Below are 27,964 nucleotides of genomic sequence, written 5' to 3'. Positions count from 1 at the left end.
TAAAAACAGTGTCAGAGATGTTAGAGCAACCACTGCTGTGTTTACCCCCTTATAGGAGAAAAACCACTGGTACTGTGCAAACTGAATGGTAAATTGTTGTCCTACAGAATGCCTTCTTTTAGTTTGCACTTGAAATGACAAATAAATTTAACATCATAATTATTTAATTTTAATAGCTCTCAGCTTTAGACAGTATTAGCATACAACTTACAAATTATTTATTTTGGATTGGTTTTAAGAGAGGGTTGTGTGATCAGTGTGGGTGTCTCTGTGTGTATCAGGGGGAGGGGGATCTGTGTCAGCAGCTATTTAACAGACCCTGACTAAAGGGTTCATCCTAGTCAGTCATGGGTCGTCCTGGGGTTCAGATCTGGACATGGACACTGTGTGTCTTAAGCTGGATGTGTGGGGAGCAAGTGTTGGCAGGACCGTAAGTTTCCCTGTACTGTCTGAAATAATAATATGAGGTTGTGTTTTATGTTTGTAGTTCTAACTAATTTTCATGAATATTGTAGCAGTTGATCCACATCAGATCCAGTGACTAATAATCTTTGTGGATATGTGTCTGCAGACAGTACATGGTGGCTGTGCCTGCAGTTCTTGAAGCTGGAGCTGAAACCAAATTCTGTGCCAGTCTCCTGCAGCCAAATGAGACTCTGGTCATGACTGTTAGTTTGACATCTGAAGGAAACAACTCAACCCTTCTCAAGCAAACATCCAGTGAAGAGTTTCATATCTGTGCTCGGTTCAAGGTCAGCTGCTGAAATAGGATGTGATTCATTTGTTAATTTCTAAAAACATTTTTGTGTTCAATATACTTTTGGGGAACACACTTTTTTGTAAGACTTGATGTTTGTGAACTCTTGTCTGTAAAATATCTTTTTGTCACAGGTTCCTCTAGTGAAGAAACAAGAGGTGCAGACGTTTGAGGTGGAGGTACGAGGTGACACATTTTACTCAAAAGAAGTCAGGAAAGTTATGATCCAAGTCTATCAGCCGATGACATTTGTCCAGACAGACAAACCACTCTACCTCCCTGGACAAACAGGTACACACATATACTCTGGCATTGGCTTATTGACACAATATTGTACTACTAAATAAGGACATTTTCAGTATTTAAAAAGAAATTAGTGCCATAGAAACACGTAAGATTAGAGGTAAACTTATATGGCAGGGTACATCCTGTAAAAATCACCAGTCTTTCACAGGGCTGACATAGAGAGACAAACACACTCACATTCACACCTGCTGGCAATTTAGTCACCAATTAACCTAACCCAACCTGCATCATGTGTTTGGACTGTGGGAGGAAGCCAGAGTACCCAGAGAAAACCATCAAAGAGAAAACATACAAACTCCACACAGAAAGGGCCCAGGATAGAACAGGATTCAAATCCAGTATCGTCTGCTGTGAGGCAGCAGTGCTAACCACTGTACAGTCGTGCCGCTTGTAATGCCAAAATCAAACAACATGAGATTAAGAATACAGGTAATGAAAAATTATTTGTATTGTATTTGCATTTGTGTTGCAGAAATGACGTTTTTAATGGAAAATAAATCAGCATACATGCTGTAGCAAATTTAAATATATACATGTATTGAACATGAAGGTTTATTATGTCTAGTTTATGAATTATGAATATCATAAACCATCTTAATAATTTAGGGCACCAGATCCTTTAAACGCAGATCAACCAGTCAATTAATGAGTAATACAGGATATCAGTCTACAATCTGAGGGAGAGTTCTCCCGATTCAGTGACATATTTACTGTGTGAAATACCATTAATGATACCAGTCAGTTGTCTTTTTAAGATTTATTCAGCTATTTACAATATATACATGCTATTTACACAGGGAGAAATGGAGGGAGAACTGATCTGAGAAATTAGCTGAATTAAGGAATAAAACATTATAACAGTCTAACAGCAGGTTGTTTACAGTGGTGGAAAAGAAATCTTGAAATTAATTTATGTTCTGTGTTTGAGTCTGAGGTCTAAACACAGTTTAGGAGGAAGCTCTAGTAATTATGGAGACCAACTGAGATTAGTGTGAGACAGCCAGCACAGCCACAGGTTACTTGCTTGTCCTCGGGTTTACTGAGGCTCGATCCGTTCCGCTGTGGGCTGGTCCGACTGCAGTCTGCTGGCAGGAGTAGGAGAGAGTAGATGTTCCCCGGAGTCTTGTTAAGTTTTTTTGAATCTGTCTGGAACTCTGTCCATTTCTGTTCTCTTCGGGGTGTTCAGTTCCCCAAAGTTCAGTTCCAAGTGTTCATTCTTTCAGAGTTCCCTTCAGAGAGTTCTTCTCTTTCAGAGTTCAGGGTTCAGGGTGTGTTCTCAAGTCTTATTCATTCTTTCAGAGTTCTCTTTCAAGCCTGCTTCAAGTCCGGGTGTGTCTGTCTGTGTAATGTGTTTTTGTGTCTTGCTGTGCTGGGTGGGGGAATCCATTTGGTTTGTCCCATGACTGTGCTGGAAGTGCTGCATCCTTGCTAGTGATTGGTTTAAATCTCACTGGTCATGTGTGAATCAAGAGAGTAACTTACTGTGTTGTAAGATGTAAGAATGTTTTTCTAAGATGGGAACAATAATTTCTTTTTGCCCCCAGCAAAGTTCAAGGACATGACAAACTTAATAACTAACCAGAGTCAATAGTTCAGCAACAACATAAATGAAAATCAATAAAACTTCATAGTTATATAGAGATTAACTACAAGCAGGAATGACAGATAAACAATAGCACCACTTCTATATCACACTGTAGTCTGACAATCTTGGTCTGTAGAAGTCTGGTCATACGTTACATATTAAACAATGAAAGCACAAATGTAAGAACAGGATATAAAGACCGGTTCATAAGTCATTGTATAGGTTTCAGGTCTTGCCTGAAAAGGGAGTAGTCTTAAGGTATTGATGGCAGGAGGTGAGCAGGTGAGTCTGTTCGTTAAGAGGGGTTCTCTTTGTGAGGGTCCGTTGGCCTGCTCTTTGTCAAAAAGGGAGTCTTGACATTGCAGTACTTGTTGCGAGGGCCTGTACCTTCTTCCTGTTCTTTACATTTGTAGGTCACTAAGAGTTTTAGAGCTATAAACTGTCTAAAGGATATGACTCCTGCCTCGATCAGAAATATGAACATATTCTGCTGCTTTAGGTCCACTACAATGCAAAAATTGTCAGTACACTGTATATGAATAAAGTACAGTTAGCATACTCTATATAATAATGTTAGCATATCTGAATTACAGCTAAATGTGTGCCACACAAATGAAGAGTGCATAAACCAATAGTGAATAATCCATTATTCTACCCTATCTAGCCTGTAGTTTTAAAAGAAATAATGTCTGTCTAGAAAATGTTTGTTTTGTTTAACACGACTGCTGCTCCAAAAATCATCAAGTCATCTCTATATTGTCTCAGTGCATTTCAGAGTTGTAACACTGGACACCAAGTTCAGACCTGTCAATCGACTGGTGAGTGTTTGAACTGTCACTCCTTTCTAAGATTTCACATAAGTCACAGTATTAATGATTGTTTGTCAGTGAATGTGGATATACACAATGGGCAGTATAGTTAACCTTAATACAAGTTCTAACAGTTAACATGCATTTAACCAATTTCACTGTCTGTCTCTAATCAATGAGCCCAAGTCATTATTGATTGTGTTGGACTTTTGCAGTAAACACACTGATTTTAAAACACCAGGGCACTGACTGCTCATTAGCACAGTACCAGTGATTTCTTCTAAAAAGAAAAATGTCTAACTCCCTTTCCCATTGGACAGTGTTTGATGCAGAATAAACCAACCTCTCTGGTAACTCTTTTCTTTTTCTTTTCTTTTTTGCAGTACAGTGTCATTGAAATGGAGGTAAGAAAATATCCACACATCAGTTTATTTAATTTTTTTTCTTCTAGTGTAGATAGTGCAACATCAACATTTTTTTAATTGTGGTTTTGATCCTTGTGACTCTATATAGGAATAAGAGAGTATTGATAATGGATGGATGGATGGTTCTGATGTCAGTTTTACAGTTCAATAATGTATACATTATTTTACATAAACAATTTGACAAAGTACTTTAAATTTGACTATTGCATTTGTAACTCACATATAGTATGTTCTGTGGCTGGATATTTTACAATAAACAGCTTGAACGAGGCATTTGTGTCAGAAAGCATCACAAAAAACATCACATAATGTACAGTAAGTAGTACCAGAAAAAAATTCATCCTTGACTTTGGAAATTTAAAAAATTGATGATGAGGATTTTTTAGAAACCAAATGTTCTTAAATATGTAGATCTGTCCCTTATTTGTCCTAAACTAACATAATGTAGCTTGACAAAAAGATTTTAACTCAAGGCCCACTTACTGTCATTTTACTTGTCAGGTGTTAGCACCTTGATCTTCCTCAACAGGTGGAGTTTGATTATTTAGCATAAACAAACAGCAGCCCAAGACAAGACTATGCTAAATCATTACACTATCCAACTTGAAGTAATTTGAAGTCATGTTGATGGAGGAGAAACAATACACATCATGATACCACTGTCTTTCTGTGTGATATATTTACACAGTGTTAAGGGCTTTCCTATTCATGCCCTAAATGCATGTTCGTTCACATTTATTTTATTTAACAGGATGCTAACAATAACCGGATTGGACAGTGGCTGAATGAAACATCCAACAGTAAAATATTGCAGCTTTCTTATGATTTGAACTCTGAGGCCCATGAAGGAACCTACAAAATCAGTGTGTCTATTGGTGAAGATAAACTACATCACAGCTTCAAGGTGGAGAAATATGGTATGTTGTAACTAATAAATTCTTTTTCTATCCATCTTTAACAAAGCATGAATGGCAATAACTGTGTTTTGTTCCTAGTTTTGCCTAAATTTGAGGTAAAAATAGATGCAGCTGATGAAGTAAGTGTTGGCCAGGAAGAAATCAAATTTGAAGTATGTGCAAAGTAAGTAAAAACCCTTTAACATTTTACAAAGTGCACACTCAAAGAATCAGACAGATCCACTTGTGAGTGAACAAGTCCTTTTCAGTGACCTTGTTTTGTTTTATTTTCATCAGATATACATATGGACAGTCTGTGTCAGGAAGTGCTAAAGTTGAGATGTGCCGACCTATTCTATCCTATATTTATAATACTGGGGTAATCATTCCTGATCATTCACGTGGAGTCCCAGACGTAACTGCCCCGTGTCACCTTGAGACAAAGCAGGTATAGTTGCTATAGCAACAGTCTCATCTTTCTGCTGAAATAACATGCATGTATAGGTGTACCATATACCTGTACAGTGTGTATACTGTACCAATATACTGTGCATATTTTATACTACATTAGAAAATACAGCATATATTATCTATCCCCTTTCATTCTAATCTGCAGATTGAGAATTACGTTTTTGATCAGTAAACAGTAGTTGTGATGGTGTTTTTCTCAGGTACCTTTAACCACATTCAGCCTTCACCAGGAGATCCAGTTTGTTTAGTTAAAGCAGGCAAAATATTGTGGTCCAAGTTCCTGTTAAGAGCTGTTCTTTGATGATCAGTGATGGACAGCTTCATGTTTCTTACCATCACTGTCTTGTTTTTAAATATCAATGTACTGTTGAAGCAGGAGCATCTTCTGATTTATTTTGGTAATCTGTCTCAATAGCAGAATCAGCTTCATTAACCAAGTATGTATTAAAAACACACAAGGAATTTGTCTCTAGTACAGTGAGTGACTCACAACTATCGCAAGAAGACCATATATATATATATATAAAATTTCCCTTCTCACCCCTATGGGTGGTGTGTGTGTGTCTGCCTCAATCTCGGGTCCTCTACCAGAGGCCTGGGAGTTTGAGGGTGCTTCGCAGTATCTTAGTTGTTCCTAGCACTGCGCTCTTCTGGACTGAGATCTCTGATGTTGTTCCTGGGATCTGTTGGAGCCACTCTCCCAGTTTGGGGGTCACAGCCCCGAGGGTGCAGATTACCATGGGGACCACTGTTGCCTTCACCTTCCACATCTTTTCTAGCTCTTCTTTAAGCCCTTGGTATTTCTCAAGCTTCTCATGTTCCTTCTTTCTGATGTTGCTGTCACTTGGGATCGCTACATCTACCACTACGGCTTTCTTCTGCTGTTTGTCCACCACTACTATGTCCGGTTGGTTAGCCATCACCTGTTTGTCGGTCTGTATCTGGAAGTCCCACTGGATCTTAGCTTGGCCTCCAGCCCATACTCGGCACAGATGTTCCTGTACACTATGCCGGCCACTTGGTTATGGTGTTCCATGTACGCTCTGCCTGCTAGCATCTTACAACCTGCTGTTATGTGCTGGATTGTCTCAGGGACATCTTTGCACAGCCTGCACCTGGGGTCCTGCCTGATGTGGTAGACCCAGGCCTCTATCGATCTTGTGCTCAGGGCCTGTTCTTGTGCTGCTACGATTAGTGCCTCTGTGCTGTCTTTCAGTCCAGCTTTTTCCAGCCACCGGTAGGACTTTTCGATATCAGCCACTTCTTGTATCTGTCGGTGGTACATGCCGTGCAGGGGTTTGTCCTGCCATGATGGTTCTCGCTCTTCGTCCTCTGCATCGGGCTTCTGTTGCCTGAGATATTCACTAAGTATTCCATTGCTTGGGGCCATCTTCCTGATGTACTCATGGATCTTGGCTGTTTCATCTGGCTCTGACGCTCACCAGTCCCCAGCCTCCTTCCTTCCTCTTAGCGTACAGTCTCAGGATGCTGGATTTGGGGTGAAGTCCTCCATGCATTGTGAAGAGCTTCCTTGTCTTGACATCAGTGGCTTCTGTGTCCTCTTTTGGCCAGCTTATTATGCCAGCGGGGTATCTGATGATTGGCAGGGCGTAGGTGTTGATGGCTTGGACCTTGTTCTTCCCATTTATCTGACTTCTTAGGACTTGCCTTACTCTCTGTAGGTATTTGGCTGTGGCTGCTTTCCTTGCGGCTTCTTCTTGGTTCCCATTTGCCTGTGGGATTCCAAGGTACTTGTAGCTCCCCTCAACATCCGCTATGCTGCTTTCTGGGAGTTCAACTCCTTCAGTCCTGACAACCTTCCCTCTCTTTGTTATCATTCGACCACACTTGTCCAGTCCGAATGACATTCCAGTGTCGTTGCTGTATATCCTGGTGGTGTGGATCAGTGAGTCGATGTCTCGCTCAGTCCTGGCATACAGCTTGATGTCATCCATGTACAGGAGGTGGCTGATGGTTGCCCCATTTCGCAGTCGGTATCCGAAGCCCGTCTTATCGATGATCTGGCTGAGGGGGTTCAGGTCTGATCTGCCTGGTCTTACAGTCTCGAGTGACCGCTTTATCCACCAGTAGTTGATGTTTTGCTCCCCTGGTGCTCCTTGGTGGTGGAATGTATTTTGTGGCCAAGCATCTCAAGGATCACTGTTGCCGTGGTGTATATCAGCTTGTTGGTCTCGGTGATGGTCACAGTGGGGATTGTTTGTAATGATGCATTCACATCTTCTAGTAGACTTTCAGAGAGTACTTCACTTAGTCTTGGTAACCGCCTGCGGAGGTTCCAGCTGTTGTGTGCTGGATTGTGTGTTTGGACCCCAAAGATGCCCTCTACCTAGACCCCAGCCACTATTGATCTTGTGCTCAGGGCCGGTTCTTGTGCTGCTATGATTAGTGCCTCTGTGCTGTCATTTTCCATCCACTGGTAGGTACAAACCGTGCAGTGGTTTGTCCTGCCATGATGGTTCTTGCGCCTCTCCCTCTTCGGGATTCTGTTGTCTGAGATATTCACTAAGTATTCCATCGCTCGGGGCTGTCTTCCTGATGTACTCATGTATCTTTCCTGTTTCATCTTGGATGGTGGCTCTGCCACTCACCAGTCCTCGGCCTTCTTCCTTCCTCTTAGTGTACAGTCTCAGGACGTTGGATTTGAGGTGAAACCCTCCATGCATTGTGAGGAGCTTCCTTGTCTTGACATCAGTGGCCTCTATCTCCTCTTTTGGCCAGCTTACTATGCCAGCAGGGTATCTGATGACCACCTTCTTTCATTTTATTAACATGCCCTTTTTCCACCATTATTTCCTTTTCTTTAAACATATTTGTGTCTTACCTATACATGATTCCTTTTTTAAAAGCGCCGGGGGATCACCCCATGCCCAACTCCTCCTCTCGGGGCCGGGTGTAATTTACCCTACACGTTTCATTTATTTCCTTCTTGGTCAATGGCCTGTTAACAGTATTCTTAAATGTATAGAGCACCTATCTCTGCAATGAGCAACCGGTGCTCCAAGGCATGTTCCACATTGCATATATTCCGTCAATTGTGCAAGGTCACTAAATTCACAGGTCATCCTGGGTTCCTTTGGTTAATTCTTAACACTGGGTTAATCTACAAAATATATTACAGCATTTACTATATTCATGCCTTAGTTTTCCGAGATAATACACAACAGGGGGTTTAGGCCTGTGGGGAACAGCAACGGGGACAGAGCATCTCCTTGGTAGATGTCGCACTTGATGGAGACTTGTGCAATTGGCTTGAGGTTGGCCAATAGGGTTGTCTTCCACAGCCCCACTGAGTTCCTGATGAAGGTCCTTTGAGTCCTATTGCTATTGTATAGCTTCAAGCATTCCAGGATCCCTTTGTGAGGCATTGAGTTGTAGACTTTCTTGTATTCAATCTAGGGGGTGCTCAGATTGGTCTGTCTGGTCTTACAGTCTCTAGTGACTGCTTATCTACCAGTAGTTGATGTTTTGCTCCCCTGGTGTCCTTACCCATTCCTTTCTGGGCCCCGGTCATGTATTAAGCCATATGCTTACTCATCTTAGCCGCTATGATGCCTGACAGGAGCTTCCATGTTGTGCAGAAGCAGGTTATTGGATGGTAGTTGAATGGGACTACTCCCTTTTGGGGGTCCTTCAGGATCAGGACTGTCCTGCCTTCATTTAGCCACTCTGGGTGAGTCCCATCCAATAGCAGCTGGTTCATTTGAGCTGCCAGGCGCTCATGGAGTGCAGTTAGCTTCTTTAGCCAATAGGTGTAGATCATGTCAGGCCCCGGTGCTTTCCAGTTCTTCATTCTTGAGACCCTTTCTTGGATATCTGCCATTGTGATGGCTTCTGGGTCCTATTCAGGGAGGTTGCTGTGGCTGCTCTCAGGTCTGCCAGCCACTGGGCATTGGTGTTATGTGATGCCTCCTTCTCCTATATGTTTTTCAAGTATTGTTCAGTCTCCAGCCTTGGTGGGTCTGCTCTCATGTTACTACTCTACCACTGAGAGTACACTTTAGATGGTCCAGTGAAGAACACACTATTTATTCTCCTTGCTTCTATTTCTCTGGTGTACCTCTTCAGGTGTGTGGTCAGGGCTGTGAATTGCTGCATGGCAGTCTCCACGGCCTTAGGTATGGACAGCTTGTTGTACTTCTTACCCAGCTCTTCAGTCCTGATAGTTGGCTAACTTCTCTCTGTGTTGCTCTTATTTTTGCCTCCAACCTCCTTCTCTATATACAATACTGCTCCTTAGTGGTGGGGTGGGTTTTGAAGTTTCCACAGGTCCCACATCCTCACCATATAACCCTTCTCCCTGGGGTTACTCATATAGCAGCATTCCGCCAGAAGCATTTTTCAAGGCTGGACATATTTGAAGACATCTTCATGTTATTTGTAAGAACTCATAATTTTGCCCTCATCAATCAAAATTTATCCTACATGTTATATGTACACATCAATGAAAATCCTTCAATTTCTTCAAAATATAACAGACACTGGATTTTCGTTTAGGTTATTCTCAAGAACAAACACAAGTGTGATGAATCATCTCAGGTTTAATCACATGCGTGTGGAGAGAAGACTTACAGAAATCTCTGTCTTTTCTCTGCAGAATTCAGGTTTATATAGCTTGACAAAAAGGGGTTTTATTGGGGTCATATTAGAAAAGACCCCACGTGTTTGTTCAGGTGTCCTCTATCTTCAGGCCTATATACCCCTTTATATTAACACTATAAAGTATCTATCTTTTAGAAATGACCACATCATGTCTGTTGCTCTAAAAAACGCATATGAATTTTAACGTCTGAATTGGTCTGAACACAACATGACACTTGAACTCCAAACACTGAGAAAGCTGAATCAGTGTCAGGCAGTCTGAAATATTTTTATGTTTAAAATTTCAGTGATATTTCTAAATTGACATACTACTTATATGTTATGTTGCTCTATTGTACATTCTAGATGGACAAGAAAGGCTGTGCCACTTTTACCTTCATGATGTCAACTTTCACAAAGATTGATCAAAAGGTGCTAGAAGATGCACTTAATATCAAGGTCAACATGGAAGAGGAGGGGACAGGCAAGTTGTATTGTATATTATATTTAAATTTAGAGATGTTAGTAAAGTGATGCAATAATGTATTTAAACAGTCTTCTTTTCCTTTCGGCTGCTCCCTTCAGGGGTTGCCACAACGAATCATCTGCCTCCATTTAACCCTATCCTCTGTATCCCTTCACCCACACCAACTATCCTCATATCATATCATGTCACCTCTTCTACTCTGTGCTCTTTATCCTCATTCATCAACTCTTCAAAGTATTCCTTCCATCTTTCCATCATATTTGTGGCACCTGTCAACACATTTCCATCCCTGTCCTTAATCCCCCTAACCTGCTGCACATCCTTCCCATCTCTCTCTCTGCCTCGCCAACCTGTACAAATCCACCTCTCCCTCCTTAGTGTCCAACCTGTCATACAAATCCTCATACGCCCTTTGTTTGGACTTTGCCACCTCTACCTTCACCTTATGCTGCATCTCCCTGTACTCCTGTCTGTTCTCTTCTGTCCTCTCAGTGTCCCACTTCTTCTTAGCTAAACTTTTCCTCTTAACACAGTCCTGAACAGTCCACATTCCACCACCAAGTCTCCTTATCTGCTTTCTTTTTTCCAGATGACACACCAAGTACCCTCCTACCTGTCTCCCTGATCACTTTAGCTGTAGCTGTCCAGTCATCTGGAAGAACCTCCTGACCTCCCAGAGCCTGTTTCAGCTCCTCCCTGAAATCCACACAACAGTCTTCCTTTTCCAACTTCCATCACTTGGTCCTCTGCTCTGCCCTTGTCCTCTTCATCTTCCTCACCACCAGAGTCATCTTACACACCACCATCCTATGCTGTCTGGCTACACTCTCCCCAGCCACTACTTTGCAGTCACTGATCTCTTTACATCTGCACAAGATGTAGTCAACTTGTGTGCTCCTGCCTCCACTCTTATATGTCATCCTGTGCTCCTCCCTTTTCTGGAAAAATGTGTTCACTACAGCCATTTCCATCCTTTTTGCGAAGTCTACCACCATCTGTCCTTCTGCATTCCTGTCCTGCATACCAAACTTACCCATCACTTCCTCGTCACCTCTGTTTCCCTCACCAACATGTCCGTTGAAGTCTGCTCCAATCACCACTCTCTCACCACTAGGGGTACCCTGGATCACCTCATCCATCTCCCTCCAGAATTTCTCCTTCTCTTCTAACTCACATCCTACCTGTGGGGCATAACCACTGACAACATTCAACATCACACCTTCAACTTCCAGCTTCAGACTCATCACCCTATCTGACACTCTCTTCACCTCCAGAACATTCGTAGCAAAATCCTCCTTCAGGATAACTCCTACTCCATTCCTCTTTCCATCCACACCATGATAAAACAGCTTGAACCCTGTTGCTAATCTATAGGCCTTGCTACCTTTCCACCTGGTCTCCTGAACACACAAGATATCCACCTTTCTTCTCTCCATCATATCAGCCAACTCTCTAGTTTTCCCTGACAAAGTCCCTACATTCAAAGTCCCTACTCTAAGTCCTACATTCCTGCCCTTCCTCTTCTCTCTTTGCCTATGAACACGCCTTCCTCCTCTCCTTCTTCGACCAATAGTAGTCCAATTTCCACTGGCACCCTGTAGGTCAACAGCACCAGTGGCAGTCGTTGGTAACCCGGTCCGTGACCGATCCGTTATGGAAGTCATATTTGTGATTCGCATGTTTGATTTAGCATAAATTTTACATCGGATGCCCTTCCTGACACAACCCTCTGCATTTACCCAGACTTGGGACCAGCACATGAAGACACTGGATTGTGCCCCCCTGTGGTTGCATTAATAATGTATTTAAACAGTGTGGTTTACATATTGTAGTAACGTGGAAACATTCTCATGTAGGTATTTCATTCACCCAAGAGAAGAAAATAAGGATTTCATATGTGGTTGGAAAGCTGTCCTTTATTGACACACCCAGTGTGTATGAACAAGGATCAAATGTGGAGGGAAAAGTAAGTGCACAATGTTGTCTTCACTTCACAGTACAGCTGAAACAATGAGAATAGTTACTAAAATGACTGTTTCCAACAGGTTAAAGCAGTTTTTCACAATAATACACCCATTGCTGACATGCCAGTCCACCTGTTTGAGGGGGAAGTGTACTCAGCTCGTCTGCTACAGAATCTCACAACTGACAGCGATGGTGTTGCTGCTTTTTCAATTAGCACAGGTGACCGTACCGGGAACATCCACCTCCATGTAAGTAAGAACTACAACCTGTACACCAACATTTGTCACATAAAAATGTTTCATGAAGATGAAATCACTGCCTGAAATCTTTTCTCTGGATGCTGCAACTGGACAAGGTGTCTCCATATCAGCTAGTGACCATGTTGGAATAGTTTGTTTCTATTTTGTGTTTCTACACCTCAATATTTGCCTTGTTTACAAAGCTGAGCTCACTTTGCAATGTCTTCTACCACTTCAACCACCATGATCTAATTTGTAATGTTTCTTCTGTATAATCTAGATTAGCAACAAATCAACACTGGGATACCCTGGTTACAGAGTTCCCTACTATGAGACTCAAGATCACACACTATCTGCAGTCCAACAGTTTTCTCCTGATGTTAAAACAGTCAGCAGCCTGCAGGTGAAGAATAAGGATAAACCACTTTCCTGTGACAAAGAAGAGGAAATCTTCATCCAGTACACTATAGTTGGAGAGGCCCAGGGCTCTGTGGATGTGGTGTATCTGGTGAGTGGCAAGTGACCTGTTTCACATCTTAAACCCTGGCTAATTTGATGACATAAAGATAGCTTGAGATGATTCACAGAGTGCAGATGTCATGGTAGTATTACAAGAAAGTTTTGTTCAGAATATGGCTTTAGGTATTTTAATAACTTCATCAGCTGTAAAAGAACAAGAGCAACAAGAGCAACCAGATAGTGTCATCTGCTGTTGAAGGGTTTTACTGTATCAGTAGTCATTTTTTTATGTCATTTCCTCTCCAATTCCTCAGGTTCTGTCCAGAGGAGCTATTGTTCTGCAAGGATTTAAACAAATTGAAAACATTAAAACAGGTGGGGCAAAGACTGGCTTTAATCATGACGTCATGGAGTGATATCTTTACATTTCTGTTCAAAGCAGCATGGCCAAATAACTGCTGTTTTTTATGTGGAGGCTTGTGAATGGTGAATGTTGTTCCTTAGAGTTGGTTTATTGTTTCAGTGACTGAGGGTGAGTTGTCCTTTAAGTTGAAAGTATCTCCAGAGATGGCACCACTTGTCCAGGTTGTGGCTTATGCAGTTCTCCCCAGTGAGACTGTGATTGCCAAAAGTGCCGACTTCTCCACTGAGAAATGCTTCAGTCACAAGGTCAGTATTGGATTTTTACAAATGTAGAACTAACCACCCTAGTTATCTCATGAATTACTTTAACCTGAACTGAACAATGATATGCAGGTACACTCTAAAAGGTATGGTCAATTTTACTGTAGCTTCTTAAACATGTCTTAAACACATTCACAGGGAAAGGAAATTTTTGCATCTATGCTATGACTTTGTTATTCCTCTAAAGAAAGTACCCACCTTGGCACTGAAACCTTATTAAAGACTATTTGTGTTTCCAGTGGCGAGGAAAGATCAAATTGAGTAGTTATACACATATTTAACTTTTATTTTTGTTATTTAGCCAAGTACAGAAAACAAATGAGCTTTTACTTGCTTTCAGATCAAAATAATCTTTTCTAGTGCACATGCACCATGAAAGATATCTGTACGTGTCAATCACTAAGTGTAAAATATAGAGAAGTGTGTGCAAGACCGCAGCTGCCTGCATCCATACTAAAGAATGAATCTGTATTGTCATTTATTGTGTGTAAAGAATAGGTGTCTCATATTTTGTACCTTTAATGTGGGTGTAACCCTGTGTGTGTCAGGTGTCGTTGGAGTTTTCTCCATCCTCAGCTGTCCCGGGAGAGGAGACCACCATGCAGGTGACAGCTGAGCCAGACTCTCTGTGTGGTGTGAGCGCAGTCGACCAGAGTGTCCTCATTAAAGAGCCAGGCAAGAGTCTGGATGCAGACAAGGTAACATCTGGAATCACACACAAGTAGATGCATGCCACCTTTAAGCTGCAGATCAACTTGATTTTTAACTGCATAGTCCCATGTGCATCATATCCTTCATTTCTTAGGAGTGTTGGTTGTGCACATCAGGAATTAATGCTTCATATCAACATTTTAGCACATCACCTGTGGACCAAGAAAGTGGGGTCACCACAGAATTTGTGCTTCACCACAATACTTCACTTTTTTTTGTTTGTTTGTTTGTTTGCACATAACCTCATTTTTAACACTGGTTTCTCTCACTCCAGGCTTTAGTTTAGACGCTTTTAGGGGTTTACCCAACCGTATGTAGCTAATTTTAAATCAGCCATGAATATAAAACAAAGAACATTTAACCATACCTGGGTGGAGCAGAAAGAAAACGCAACTGTGGGAAATGGTGTCTCGTGATTTTTTTCACCTGGACAAATTAACACCGGTTAACTGGTTAGCTAACATCACCGAGCTCTGCCGACGCACTTACATTACTCAACCCACCGCTCTCGGAAATAAAATGACCAAATTCCGTTCACCCATGCACAAAATGATTCCTAATACAATTACAACACTCTCAACAACAATAACTTCGTGTATCGACTACTAAATGAAGCTACTGCTAATCTTTACAAACTTACATCAAACTTATATCGAAGGAGCACCGTTAACATCCCCTCTGCGGACTCGGCGCGGACTGAGGGCGCAATGCGGGCAAAACGGAAATGACATCACTACATAAAAGATCCTTTCCCTGATGACACAAATAAAATACACAACCAAATTATAATGCTTCAACAAGCGACTATTACAAAATAGGCATGGAAATTGAAAGGAAGGATCATTAGTGGAATACATTACTCTAAACCGCATATACTCACTCTTATTAACATCCGTTACATCAAGCACACCTCAATTTCAACTCAGCACCCCTAAAAATTATACCAATAATTAATCATTATCTTTATTATCAACTAATGTAATATTTTTGCGAACATGTTAATTTTGCTAACTTGTTTTGCAATCTGTTGCACGTAAAAGCCATGTAGAAGAAGAAGGTTCATTCACTGTAAATCCACATGTAAATTATAAAGCAAATATAGATGCTGACCGTTCTGACTATGCAGTTACACGAAAACGAATGTGATGAATTTTTGGACAGACCTTATTGCCCAGACCCAACTCTCCTCTCTACTTGTACTGTGGTCATTGAGTGGAATCTGTTCCACAATGCTTCTCCAGTCATTGCCCACAAGTGAAGTATTATTTTCTCAAAAATATTTATGTGTAGTGATGATTTCAAATGCTGCTCTTTGCACAGCAATTCCAAGTGTTAATCTTTACAGTGATTACAATATTTACAGTAATATATAATATACTTGCTTGTGATTTTTTTCCTTTGATAATATATACATAGGGCTCTCATTACATGGGAACAGCATATATTATATTTTTGAAACATGTATGGTCTTGAGTTTATGTAAAAATCAATTAAAATCATATGTTTCCCATAACACTGAGGAAAAAATTGGAATTAAATATGTTTGGTCATATCACCCGGCCCTATGCAACGCTTATGCCTCTATCTTATAGATAAAGGCACTGTTTTGAGATAGAGACAGACAGTTTTGAGACAGATACACTTTATGTCCACTTCTTAAGATAAGAAGAGTAGGAGTTGAATCCAAATCATCATAGAACAAGATACATTTTATGTTTGTACCTATTTTTCCTTTGCAGATATTTAACTTGCTGCCTGTCAGGAAAATAACCTATATTCCATATGAGGCTAATGATCCTACAGAATGCTTGAAAGTGAGAGCAAAAAGATACATTTTGCCATATCCTGGACATGATGACACCCATGCAGTTTTTCAGGTACATCTTACAGAATTAATATGTAAGATATAATAAAATATAGTCAAAACGTTTATGTTGATGTACATGTAAAAGCTTTACAGTGATGTTTGAATGTTGTTGGATAATCTAGAATATAGGACTGAAGATGGCAACAAACCTGGTTATTCAGATACCTTCATGTCTCAAGTACAAAGGAAGAGAGTACTACCAAGGCCACTATGGTAATTTTTTTTTGTCTTACGAATCACATTTGAAATATTTTCCAGAATTAAAACAGTTCACTGTCAGGTTTACGCTACACTGACATGGTTCTTTTTCTGAAGGCAATGAAACACACGACAACTTTGTACCGAGTATATGTCTGCAAGTGAAAACGCCTCAGTTGCAAACGGAGAGAAGAGACTTTCTTCTCTCCCCATGCGACTTACACCCTTCTCCTCCTTTTCACTTAGCAGTCCTTTATTTGTATAGTGGGGAACAAAACCAGACACAGGATACTTGGGTGCAATAAAACTTCAGTTCATCATGGGTCATAAGGTTATGGAGGTCAGCTGGAGAATCAGACCTCTCACATAAACATCCTATCTTCAGATCTAATTCCACAATGGCAACAATTTGAACTTTTGTCCTTATAACCCCAACATTCACAGTGTCACTGCTGTCCTCCATTTCTGAGTTAATGCTTTCTGGTTTATTTTCAGGTGTTGGTTATAGGCTTGGTGCTGTTCCTGATAATTTGCATACACAAAGTGGAATTGCACTGGCAGGTGCTCCTGCTCCTCAAGCATTTGGTCTTGATGGTGCTGTTCCACCAGCAGCGCCAGTACTGACAGTCCGCACTTTCTTCCCTGAGACTTGGATATGGGACCTGGTGGAAGTTGGGTGAGTTTCTATTGAAAAGGTATTTGATGATAATGAAAAATTCACATTTGACTGTCTTAAAAACTTTAAATTACTTCAGCAATATGGCTGATACTGCATTTTTTGAAATTCTCTGACTTTCTGAGATCTGAATAATTCAGCATAGAATTTAATATTTGCTCAATATATTTTACTTCACATTAACTACTGTTATTCATCCCACACATTAGTAATCTGTGCATGCTGTTTTTGTTTAATGAATTACAGTATGTTTTACCCTCTCACACAGAATGTGTTTGTCTGTATCTGCTAATCCAGAGAGTCTGGAACGAAGGATGTGTCTCTCACTGTCCCTGACACCATCACCACCTGGGAGACCGAGGCTTTCTGTTTGTCCCCTCAGGGTTTTGGTTTGGCTCCTCGTAAAGAAATCACCGTCTTCCAGCCCTTCTTCCTTGAGCTCACCCTGCCCTATTCCATCATCCGGGGGGAGCACTTTGAACTGAAGGCAACCACCTTCAACTACCTGACAAGCTGCATTATGGTAAACAATGTTTTCACATGACCCCACATTTCTCTTTCTGCTCATAACAACTTGTGACAGTGCTACTAATGTTTTTGTAAATGTTTCAAATTATCCTTTTTTCTCCACAATTCATGATGGTGAACAATTAACAGTTGTTTCTATTTGCCAGATATAAAATATATTGTCATCTCTTGAACAGGTCACTGTGACACCTGCACCCTCTTTAGACTACACCCTCACCCCCCTCTCTGGTGACCAGTACACATCCTGTCTGTGTGGCAGTGAGCGCAAGACCCTCAGCTGGACCATGACCCCATCAACCTTAGGTGAGGATCAAATTTTCTGCCACACTGGTGTAAAATGTTTATGGTGAATGAACTTCATGTTTTCCCAACACAAATATAAATATAGTGATAAAATAATATAAACAAAATGATTTGCAAGACCTAACATCTGATCTTGTTTTTTAGGGACGGTGAATGTGTCTGTAACTGCTGAGGCTGTAGCATCTCAAGCTTCATGTGACAATGAGATTGTGAGCGTGCCAGAGAGAGGTCGTATTGATGTGGTCACAAAATCTCTTATTGTGAAGGTTAGTACATTAAAAAGAAATGGCAAAGTTTGCCTATGAACAGTATTGTATACAAATTTTTTCCCTATTTTTCTCTCCCAGGCTGAAGGAAGTGAGATGGAAAAGACTTACAACTGGCTGCTCTGTCCAAAAGGTCAGTGTAGATCACATCAGACATCTGTGGAACATTTTTAAAAAGGAGTTTCCGACGTTCACTGCTTGCATAACAATAGCTTTCATATAAGGTTTAGAGCAATTGTACCAAGTTTATAAACAAACTGTTCAATAGTAAGACTGGAGATGATGCTGATTGTTGATGTGAGCATAAACATGGAGGAATTGGAACCAGTAAGAGGAAGTGGTGCTGTTCAGGCAGCACTTAAACACTGTAGACACAAGGATGTTGTGACACGGGTACGGCATGGACAGAGTGGGTTTCGTCTGAGTGTTAGCAGCTGACAGGAGACTGACTGGTTGTACAAGAGATTTAGATTCAGGCAAAGGTTGGTGGATGAGGTAGGAAAGTGGAGCAAAGAAGAAACTTAGTGGGTGGGATGTGTGGTACATGGAAGCAGGTAGAATTTGAATCATGATGTGCTTCCATCTCCCCAGTATTGTAGCACTTGGATAGTTAAGGACTGCACATGTGCTTTGTATTCAGGTGTAGTTTTGACTTGACACACCTTGTCTCAAGGTGACACACCTGGAGACATAACCAAGTGCAGAAGTGTCCAGCAGAGTACATGAATAGGAATTAATAATCTAATGGAAGAATTAATCAAATAAAAAGAATTTACTAAATAATAATTTACTAGACTGAGATCATTTACATTTTCATTGTCCACTGACCATTGGTTGAATGTCACTGACAGCTCAGTTTTAGTACTGACTTGTACTTCAGTTTCTCTCTGTAAGGTGATTATCTTCTGTCTGTACACAGGAGAAGCTTTGACAGAGGAAACACACATACAACTTCCAGAGAATGTGATTCTTGGATCTGCTCGTGCTTCAGTATCAGTCCTGGGTAAACAAATTTAAAGCAAATTGATTTGCTTTAACCAAACGTATTCTTTTACGTATAATTAAAATGTAATTGTGCAGGTGACATTCTGGGCAGAGCCCTGAAAAACTTGGATGGACTGCTGCAGATGCCATATGGATGCGGGGAGCAGAACATGGCGCTCCTGGCCCCCAACATCTACATCCTCGAGTACCTGACAAACACACAGCAGCTGACCCCAGCCATCAAGGAGAAGGCCACCACCTTCCTCACCAGTGGTGAGTCTGTTATTATTTCCCACATACAAAAACTCTGGCATGTAAGATATGGAAATCTCTCATCTGTAATGTCCATATCATCATAATCCTTCAAATCTGCTGATGTGTGCTGAATTTGTAACACTCTATTAAGTGCATTTCAATGTTATACAGGCTACCAGAGAGAGCTGAACTACAAACATGCTGATGGTGCTTACAGCACATTTGGATCAGGGGCAGGGAACACTTGGTGAGAGAATTACAGATCAATCATCCAAACAAAATAATTACATGTACAAAGTGTGTTATATTTATCCTGTCATACAGTTTACAGTGTGCCTTAAGAAAAAACAAATATACTTAGGTGAGAGTAGATGATGGGATTTCACTGTAGAATGTTCTACTGAAAAATAATCACCTGTTATGGACAATATCATTATAGTTCACATTATTTCCTGTTACAACACATGTTCTTCACAGTAACATCAGCCAGGTGCTAAACTAATACATCACCATGTCTTATTTTCTTGGTTAATGTCAAAGCTTGTTCTGCTTTTCCTCAGGCTGACTGCTTTTGTGCTGAGATCTTTTACCAAAGCCCAGTCTTTCATCTACATCGACCCACAAAAGATTGAAGAGTCTAAGACCTGGCTGCTGCAACAGCAACAAGAAAATGGCTGTTTTCTACAGTCAGGAAAACTCTTTAACAACAGAATGAAGGTAAAGTGACAGATCGTTTGCAGTTTAGATGAAAACAATGATAATTCATAGTGAAGAAGGTTATACATGTTTATTTTCACACTGTTGATCATGTCTGACTGACACTTCCTCTCCACAGGGTGGTGTGTCTGATGAAGTGACACTCAGTGCTTACATCACTGCTGTGTTCTTGGAGATGAAAATGCCTGTGAATGTGAGTACAATCTGCTCTAACAATTATATTATGCTGTTTTACTGTGACGGTGTGTCAGTGGTCACTGTTGCCTCACAGCAAGAAGGGCCCGGGTTCGAAACCCATTAAGCTCCTTTCTCTGTGGAGTTTGCAGGTTCTCCCTGTGCTTGTGTGGGTACTCCGGTTTCCTCCCCGAGTCCAAAAACTTGTATGTGACGTTGACTGGTGACTCTAAATTGCCCACATGTGTGTGAATCTTAATGAATGTGTATGTGTGGTTGTTTGTCTCTATGTAGCCCTGTTGGACTGGTGACCTGTCCAGGGTGTACCCCTGCCTTTCACCCAAAGAGAGCTGGGATATATTCCAGCAGATCCCCATGACCTTAATTATGAATATGCGGATATAGATAATGGAAGTTTTACTGTGAACTGTTAGATGGAAAACAATTGTGTACTCTGTACATAGAACCTTTATGTAGAAAATACAGGTGAAAATTTGCCATTTTTAGAACATTTAACTATTTTATTAAATAAAGGTTATTATTTTGTTTATTAATTTTACTTTGATTTTCCATATGAAAACTTAGACTTGGTTTGGGCCTGGTTAGTACTTGGATGGGAGACTGCCTTGGAAGACCAGGTGCCATCAGACTCAGCCACTGACATTGTACAAACCAATATATTAGTGTCCCAAGCCTGAGTAAAAATGAGAGGATTTGTGTCAAGGACGGCATCCGGCATAAAGCTAGTGCCAATCAATCATTCATCATTGTTCACTTTTAATCTCTTAAAGGATCCTGTCATGACAAGAGCCTGTCCTGCCTCAAGCAGTCAGTCACTGACTTCAGCAACACCTACACTACAGCTCTGCTGGCGTACGTCTTCACACCTGGCAGGAGACATGGAGACCCGTGCTCAACTTCTGCAGCACCTAGACATAGCTGGAATAAAAGAAGGTGATTCATCCTCCTGAAGGAAATTATCCTCTTTCATTATTGTGAATATAAGTTATATTGTGCCTGTTTGTTCCGTTTTAGGAGGATTTCTCCACTGGTCTCAGACAGCAAACAGAAACTCAGCCTCTCTGTCAGTGGAGATCAGTTCCTATGTGCTGCTGGCCAAACTCAGTGCCTCTCCTTCAAATGAAGACCTGGGCTATGCCTCCCACATCATTAGGTGGTTGACAAGCCAGCAGAACCATTATGGAGGCTTCTCCTCTACACAGGTACAGCCCGACAGCTGCATACAGTTAGACACTGAATTAACATAGAGGATTCTTCTCTGGCACAATACAAATACAATGAATTGCATCTTTGGGCCCGGTAAGCATAACTTTGGTTCACTGAACAACCTAGGAATACTGGAAATAGATGAAGGAAGGTAAGAAGTACCAAAAAGAAAAAAAAAGAAAAAAACAAAAAAAAAAAGGAAAAAATGAAAAAAAAAAAAAAAAAAAAAAAAGAAAATCCTTAATGTGGAAATAAATATATCCTGTTTTAGCATTCTCATGGTCAACAGAAACAAAACATCACTCTTGAGACAGTCATTGCGCAAACAGTAGCACCTAAATGAAAAAAAAAAAAAAAAAAAAAGAGAAAGAAAAAAAAAAAAAAAAAAAAAAAAAAAAAAAAAAAAAAAAAGAAAGGATACAGAGACAGAATAAAAGAAAAAAAAAAAAAAAAGAAGATTTCCAAATGGCACAATACAAAACAAGAATTAAGCACTATAAAGAAAAAAAAAAAAAAAAAAAAAAAAAAGCTAAGAAAAAAAAAAAAAAAAAAAAAAAAAAAAAAAAAAAAAGAAAAGAACAAAAAAGCCCAGCTGAGGATGACCAGATGAGCTGCTGTATGTAAAAAACAGTGTTTACTTTTGTATGAAATACAGGTACAGTACGATTTGTATTGTGTGTGTCCATTGTAGGACACAGTGGTGGCCCTCCAGGCTCTGGCTCTCTACTCCACTCTAGTGTTCAGTCCAGAGGGTTCAAGCACAGTGACAGTCCAGTCTCCCAGTGGCCAGCTGACATTTGATGTCAACCAGAACAACAAGCTGCTCTACCAGGAGAAGATGCTACAGGACCTGACAGGGAAGTACAGCCTGGAGGTGAAGGGCACCGCATGTGTTTCAATGCAGGTCAGTCAACACTGGTACTGTTCCTGTTTCTGCTTTTGATATATGTACACCACCACCAACAGACACAATAGTGTGTCCCCCCAGTTGCCAGCCCAGTAGGAACACAGAAACATTATGCCTCCTATTTTACCAACACCTTATGATAGTGGAAATATCTCACCATCATCCAGTATTATCGACTAGCCCCTTGCCAGCATACATGATTTTAGTGGATGAAATTTTATATGGCCAAAGCTTTGCATCGATGATGCTCATGAAAAGAGAGTAGTATTTTCCAAAGGAGACATCATGCATTTGAACAAAAATTAGTGAAGGAAACTATTTACATTCTTCATTTTGTATGAATATTAAACCTTCCATGTTTTCCTGTTTTCCAGATTTCTCTTCACTATAACATCCCAACTCCTACTGATGTCACCACTCTCAGTGTGGAGGTCACACCAGAAGTTGACTGCACCAAATCTCACAGACCCAAACTCACTCTGAAGCTACAATCCCTGTAAGGAATCAACAAGCAAATCAGCATGAGAGAAGAAAGCTGTAATTTTAGACAAACAATCCTCTGCAGCCATCAGAGTGTATGAAGTGACTGTTGGTGGATGGAAATGTGTGAAATGTTTGCTCAGTTCAGACATCCTAACTGTAAATGAAACCCTGCCACAGACTGTATGCATACAGTCAGTAGAACTATGAAGAGCTGAGTGAACTCTCACAAAGTAACGTGACATATTTGTGGTTCCATTGCAGATATAGTGGAAAGGAGACAAGTACAAACATGGTGATCCTGGATATCAAAATGCTCTCTGGGTTTGTCCCAGACCCAGAGTCCTTAAAGAGGGTGAGATAACACAGAAACTTTCACCTGGAAAAAGAATATTGTTGGAAAGAGTCTGTCTTCGATCTTAAGAGAACAATAATTATAACCCAGCTAAACATTGTCTCCTCACAGCTCAAAGGTGCCCTGCTGGTGGATCGTGTTGAACAAAATGAAGATCATGTTGTGGTGTACCTGACTGAGGTGAGAGGAATTTACAGTGGGGAACAATAGATGCTGCTCTCTAGTTTAGTTATAATAATGTTTTTTTTTCACTCCTTTTCACAAACAGCTAACGAAGGACACAACAATCAACCACCAGTTAGAGCTCATACAGGAGCTCCCAGTGGAAAACTTGAAGCCAGCTGTGGTCAAGATCTACGACTACTACCAGCCAAGTAAGACAGATACTCAGACCTCCATAAATTGTTCACGCTAACTAAATGAAGAAAACTATTACAGGTATAAGCAATACAAATGTTTTGGACACTGAAAGAAAGTTTGACTTTTTTTTTTTCTCAGGTGACCAGGCAGAGACAGAATACAGCTACCATTGTGCTGCAGGTAACAGAAATACAGGAACACCACAACACTTTTCACAAACTTACCTGAATGGACAACAAATCTCACCAAATAACAAACATAGTCAGAATGTCTCAAAATGTCTTCAACATTTTAAAATCTGCCAACAATTCAAGAGATAATAGAGAATAAATAATATTCGTCAAATTTGTATCATATTTTATTATTTACAATTTATTCTTCACAGTGACTATTTTTTTTCTTCTGCAGATTGAAGAGAGTGTGAACAATCCTCAGGTTATCACAGATTTTAGTATAATCTAAAACTCAACATCTTTTTGTCTGAACATAGACAAACACTCATTTCCTTCTACAACAAACCTAGTACATCTAGTGTATGTATCAAGATTTATGCATAATGGACAATAAAAACCTAAAATCTCCTAGTCAAACTGGTCTTTTGTTTGTTTTGTTTACTGATCATCTTTCTACAGTTTGTCTATTGTATTTCATTTACAGATAATAAAATTAACCTGATGTGTGTAGTGAAAACACAATAAGTGTTATAGCTTATAGCTTTCTAAAGGGTCATTAATTTAAGCAAGGTTTAGATAACAGAACTCTGAATTTTCTGATGGTGAACAGCAATCTTGACTGATTGCTGCCATGGGTGAATCAAGAGCAGAGATATTACTGCATATATTTCACTGAGTCTTAAAAAAAATACACAAATTAGCCACAGATTGTCAATCTAATTTGTTTAATGGCAGACATGCTTTTATTCTGAAAATCCTGTCTAACTAACAGAGACAGGTGAGCTGCAGGCTCTCAGGTGAGGTTTGTTATAATAATGAAAATTGTTACTACATTTTCAGTGCAGATTTCATGGGGTTAAATTTAAGACAAAGGGCCTGTAGACCAGTGAGTTTTGAATTTAAGACCTATTTCACAAGGATCTTACTGTACTACTACATAGGTTAAATCTGAATAAACTGCTTTGAAAGTAATTCTTGGACTCACTGTCTGGGAGTCTGGTCCTGGTGCTGCAGGAGCTGGTGCAGAGTGGGTCATGTTAGGTCCAGACTTTGGTGAGTTCCTGAACTGAAGAGTGAATGAACAACATAAAACCAGAATACCTCATACTTTGTAGCCTAAAAATGTTCCATAAAATACATAAAAGAACAACTCAATTCAACATTACAGAAATAAAAGTAATGATAAAGACCTATCAAAACAAAGCAACTTTATTTACGTAGCAGATTTCAAGCACAGACACTATTCAAAGTGCTTTGCATAGGCAATTAAACCATAAGCATCAAATCTATAACAGAGAGGAAAAAACATTGGTTTAATGTATTAAAACCATATGATGAAAATGCATGAATCTGTGATATTGCTATTCATGATGTAAGAGAAATAGACTAGTCTGGCCTTATAATTTACTTACCTAATTTACTTTTTAAGTGTAATTGCAAAGCTCTCTTTCCAGCAGTGACCAGCTCTTTCATAGTTTCTTGTGTGTTGATGTGTATCTTCTTGTTTTGGTTCCTCTTGTCTCTTATCCTTTGAAGAGGGTACAAATGTCATCACAATTTCCTTAAATAACAGAAAACAGCCCAAGTGAAGCTGTCAACAAAATTTACAGGAGACCTTGGAGTCTGTACATTGTTAACAGTAGGATTACTTTTGGGCCTTCAACACAATGCTGATATTCATTGGAGTAATAATCCCCATATAACTATTTGCAATGGAATGAGGTTTTACATATAGCAGTAACACCTCCACCTATTCAGTTAGGTCAAGACCCACTCATAAGATTATAGTTTGGAGGAGCTACCCAACAAGAACTGGTGGACTGCTGCTACTATCTACCCAAGTTTTAGTTAAAAGTATAGAATCTAGAATACTACTAGTGGTAATGTCAAATATTAAAAATGACTTCTTAAGAGAATGAGTATTCATAGGAAGTACCTTTGTAGGAATAATAGGGGGTGAGGGAGAGTCAAGAAATTTTTAACAAATTATTTTGATCTACTGACTGAACATAATGTACCGTTGTCTTTCTGTTATTTACCATGATAACAGGAATAGAGAAAGCTCCTGGCACACTGGGTCCTGGTTCATCCTGGGAACATTCATGAGTGTCACCATCCTCGTGACCTGGTCTCAACAGATATAGTTGTATTTTGTACACAATCCCCTGTATTAACAGAATGTGTTGTGGCTTTACCAAGGCAGAGAAAACAGACAATGAGTCTGATGCTTCTCAAAGAGGAAGCAGGTGGCTGAGATATGTGTGTATGTTGACTGGGGACCTAAACCCAGAGGTAGAGGTGGACACTCATGGGGAGTGGACAGTTGGACAGTGGAAGGGCTGAGGGATAAACTCTCCTCCCAACAGTGACCAGCTCTTTCATGGTTTCTTGTGTGTTGTATTTTAGCTTCTTGTTTTGGCTCCTCTCGTCTCCTGTCCTTCGCAAAAAGTACAACTGAATGACACATGACCTAAAACAGATAGGAGATAAACAATTCAAAGTCTAACTTGTTGATGCAAATTCTGTCTGCCCTAGAAAGATGTCTACAGTCGCAGATTAAGGCCAAATCATCAGTGACATGCAGATGTACATGTAGGGGCACATGCAGATAACTCACCTGTTCAGTGCCAGTGATCTGCTAAATATCTGAACTTCTCTTCTGACTGACCGTAGACTGCCACCTCAGAAAACACCTCAGTCTTCTAAATGAGCTGAACATGCTCAGTATATTAGTACAGTTCTGCCTCAGAAATACTGATAATTGTTGGACAGTGTTATTTGGCTCCTGTGTTTTAGGGGTTTGTTTTATGAACTGTTTTACAGTTGGGTGTGTTACCATGTCCTTAGGAAAATAGGATGTTGTGGTTATGGTATTTTGCTGATTATACCATTTACATTTGTAATAGCTTTGACCCACAGAATATCTGGCCCAGTGTTTAGCTTTCTCTGTAGCCTTTGGTTTTCAAAATTATTCTCAGTCCTTAACCTGTAGTGTGAGACTGAGATGTTATCTGGGCTTCCTGATTAGTTTTAAGTACTAAAGTCCTCTGGAGAACTTTGTGGAAGTCCTCCTCACAGAAAAGGGGGCATCTGCTAACCAGCAACACAGGATTATGGTCTTGTGCTGTGTGAAGGCCACACATGGTTCTTATAAGAATTAAAAGTGTTTTAAAAATGTTTGTAGCCTTTTGTGTCTAGCATAAATTAGGATTTACAAGTATCCAGTACTGTTCATGAGTTTTAGCAGAAATACAAGGATCTCAGCAAAGAATGTAAGCAAAGCAAAAGTATATGAACTGTAAGAATAGAAGGAGCAGCCAAATCAAAATGATATTTAAGACTTTTACAGAAACCATTGTAATATTTCTTGATACATAGAACTTAGTTAACTGATATCAACACAGTTAATATTGAATCTTTTAGATTAAACAATTAAAAAACATCTTACTAAGATATTTATACAACATGTGACTGGACAAAAATATCTTACCAAGGACAGGACAGGGGGGTGTGTGTTGGGTGTTGCTGTATCTGCGGCTATTTAAGAGGCTGACTTTTTGACTTTGTTACAGACAGCAATGGGTGGTGCTGTGTTTCTTCTGCGGACATGGACACTATATGTGTTCCTGACTTGGATGTGTGGAGATCAAGTGTTGGCAGGACCGTAAGTTCACTTTTACTGTAAAATAATAGTTTGCAATGTTAGAATTTAGTCTGAACTATGAGGTTTCTGTCGGCTCTTAATGTATTTGAATCTGAATTTTAGTCTTTAATGCTTTTAATCGGATTTTGCAAGTTTTGAAATTGATTTCAGGGTTTAAGATTTGAGGAGACAAAGTTGTGCTCCCTGTGGTTCTTTGTTTCCATTTTGTAGTTCTTCCTCCTATTTATCACGCTGCAACAAACCTGCACAAACAAACCATCTCGTGACAGCTGGCGGGTGTTTTGCTTGTCTGTTACAGCCTGATGAAACATCTGCAAAACAGGTGTATCCCAGCGGTAGATAATCCTGTTCCTCAGAGCCAGTACCCTGCTTGTTTTCTGACTATCCCAGCCCTACCCACTGCTGATCACCAGGTGTGTTCAGCCACTCAGAAACTG

General features: G+C 40.2%; 1 protein-coding gene and 1 long non-coding RNA gene across 3 annotated transcripts; one reads left to right on the top strand and one right to left on the bottom strand.

Moving 5' to 3' along the window:
• The first annotated feature begins 347 nt into the window (after positions 1 to 347).
• Positions 348 to 24,265, top strand: LOC113136451 (alpha-2-macroglobulin-like). The gene is given in 38 exon segments (XM_026317297.1): positions 348 to 430; positions 572 to 752; positions 892 to 1,048; positions 3,414 to 3,466; positions 3,841 to 3,861; positions 4,634 to 4,799; positions 4,878 to 4,962; positions 5,076 to 5,226; positions 10,215 to 10,332; positions 12,192 to 12,301; positions 12,381 to 12,548; positions 12,820 to 13,047; positions 13,313 to 13,373; positions 13,522 to 13,667; positions 14,231 to 14,380; positions 16,133 to 16,270; positions 16,383 to 16,473; positions 16,954 to 17,134; positions 17,432 to 17,657; positions 17,839 to 17,965; positions 18,110 to 18,231; positions 18,313 to 18,364; positions 19,151 to 19,234; positions 19,312 to 19,488; positions 19,642 to 19,717; positions 20,031 to 20,187; positions 20,306 to 20,380; positions 21,153 to 21,162; positions 21,165 to 21,247; positions 21,249 to 21,315; positions 21,397 to 21,584; positions 22,280 to 22,492; positions 22,870 to 22,991; positions 23,240 to 23,330; positions 23,442 to 23,510; positions 23,599 to 23,704; positions 23,829 to 23,870; positions 24,099 to 24,265. Coding segments are annotated over 38 exon segments (4,380 nt in total). The 3' UTR covers positions 24,104 to 24,265.
• On the bottom strand, positions 12,234 to 15,095 carry LOC113136474 (uncharacterized). Of its 2 annotated transcripts, XR_003296266.2 has the most exons (3): positions 15,034 to 15,095; positions 14,199 to 14,387; positions 12,234 to 13,336 (listed from the first exon to the last, which is right to left on the bottom strand). It is a non-coding gene; the product is annotated as an uncharacterized LOC113136474 (long non-coding RNA). The 2 variants fall into 2 exon arrangements; XR_004463193.1 differs by having other exon boundaries at positions 12,234 to 14,387.
• Positions 24,266 to 27,964: the final 3,699 nt, after the last annotated feature.

The sequence above is a fragment of the Mastacembelus armatus genome, chromosome 13 (assembly GCF_900324485.2).
Source record: "Mastacembelus armatus chromosome 13, fMasArm1.2, whole genome shotgun sequence".
Taxonomy (NCBI): domain Eukaryota; kingdom Metazoa; phylum Chordata; class Actinopteri; order Synbranchiformes; family Mastacembelidae; genus Mastacembelus; species Mastacembelus armatus.
The sequence above is the reverse complement of the archived record's forward strand: the minus strand, read 5'-3'. Positions and strand labels throughout refer to the sequence as shown.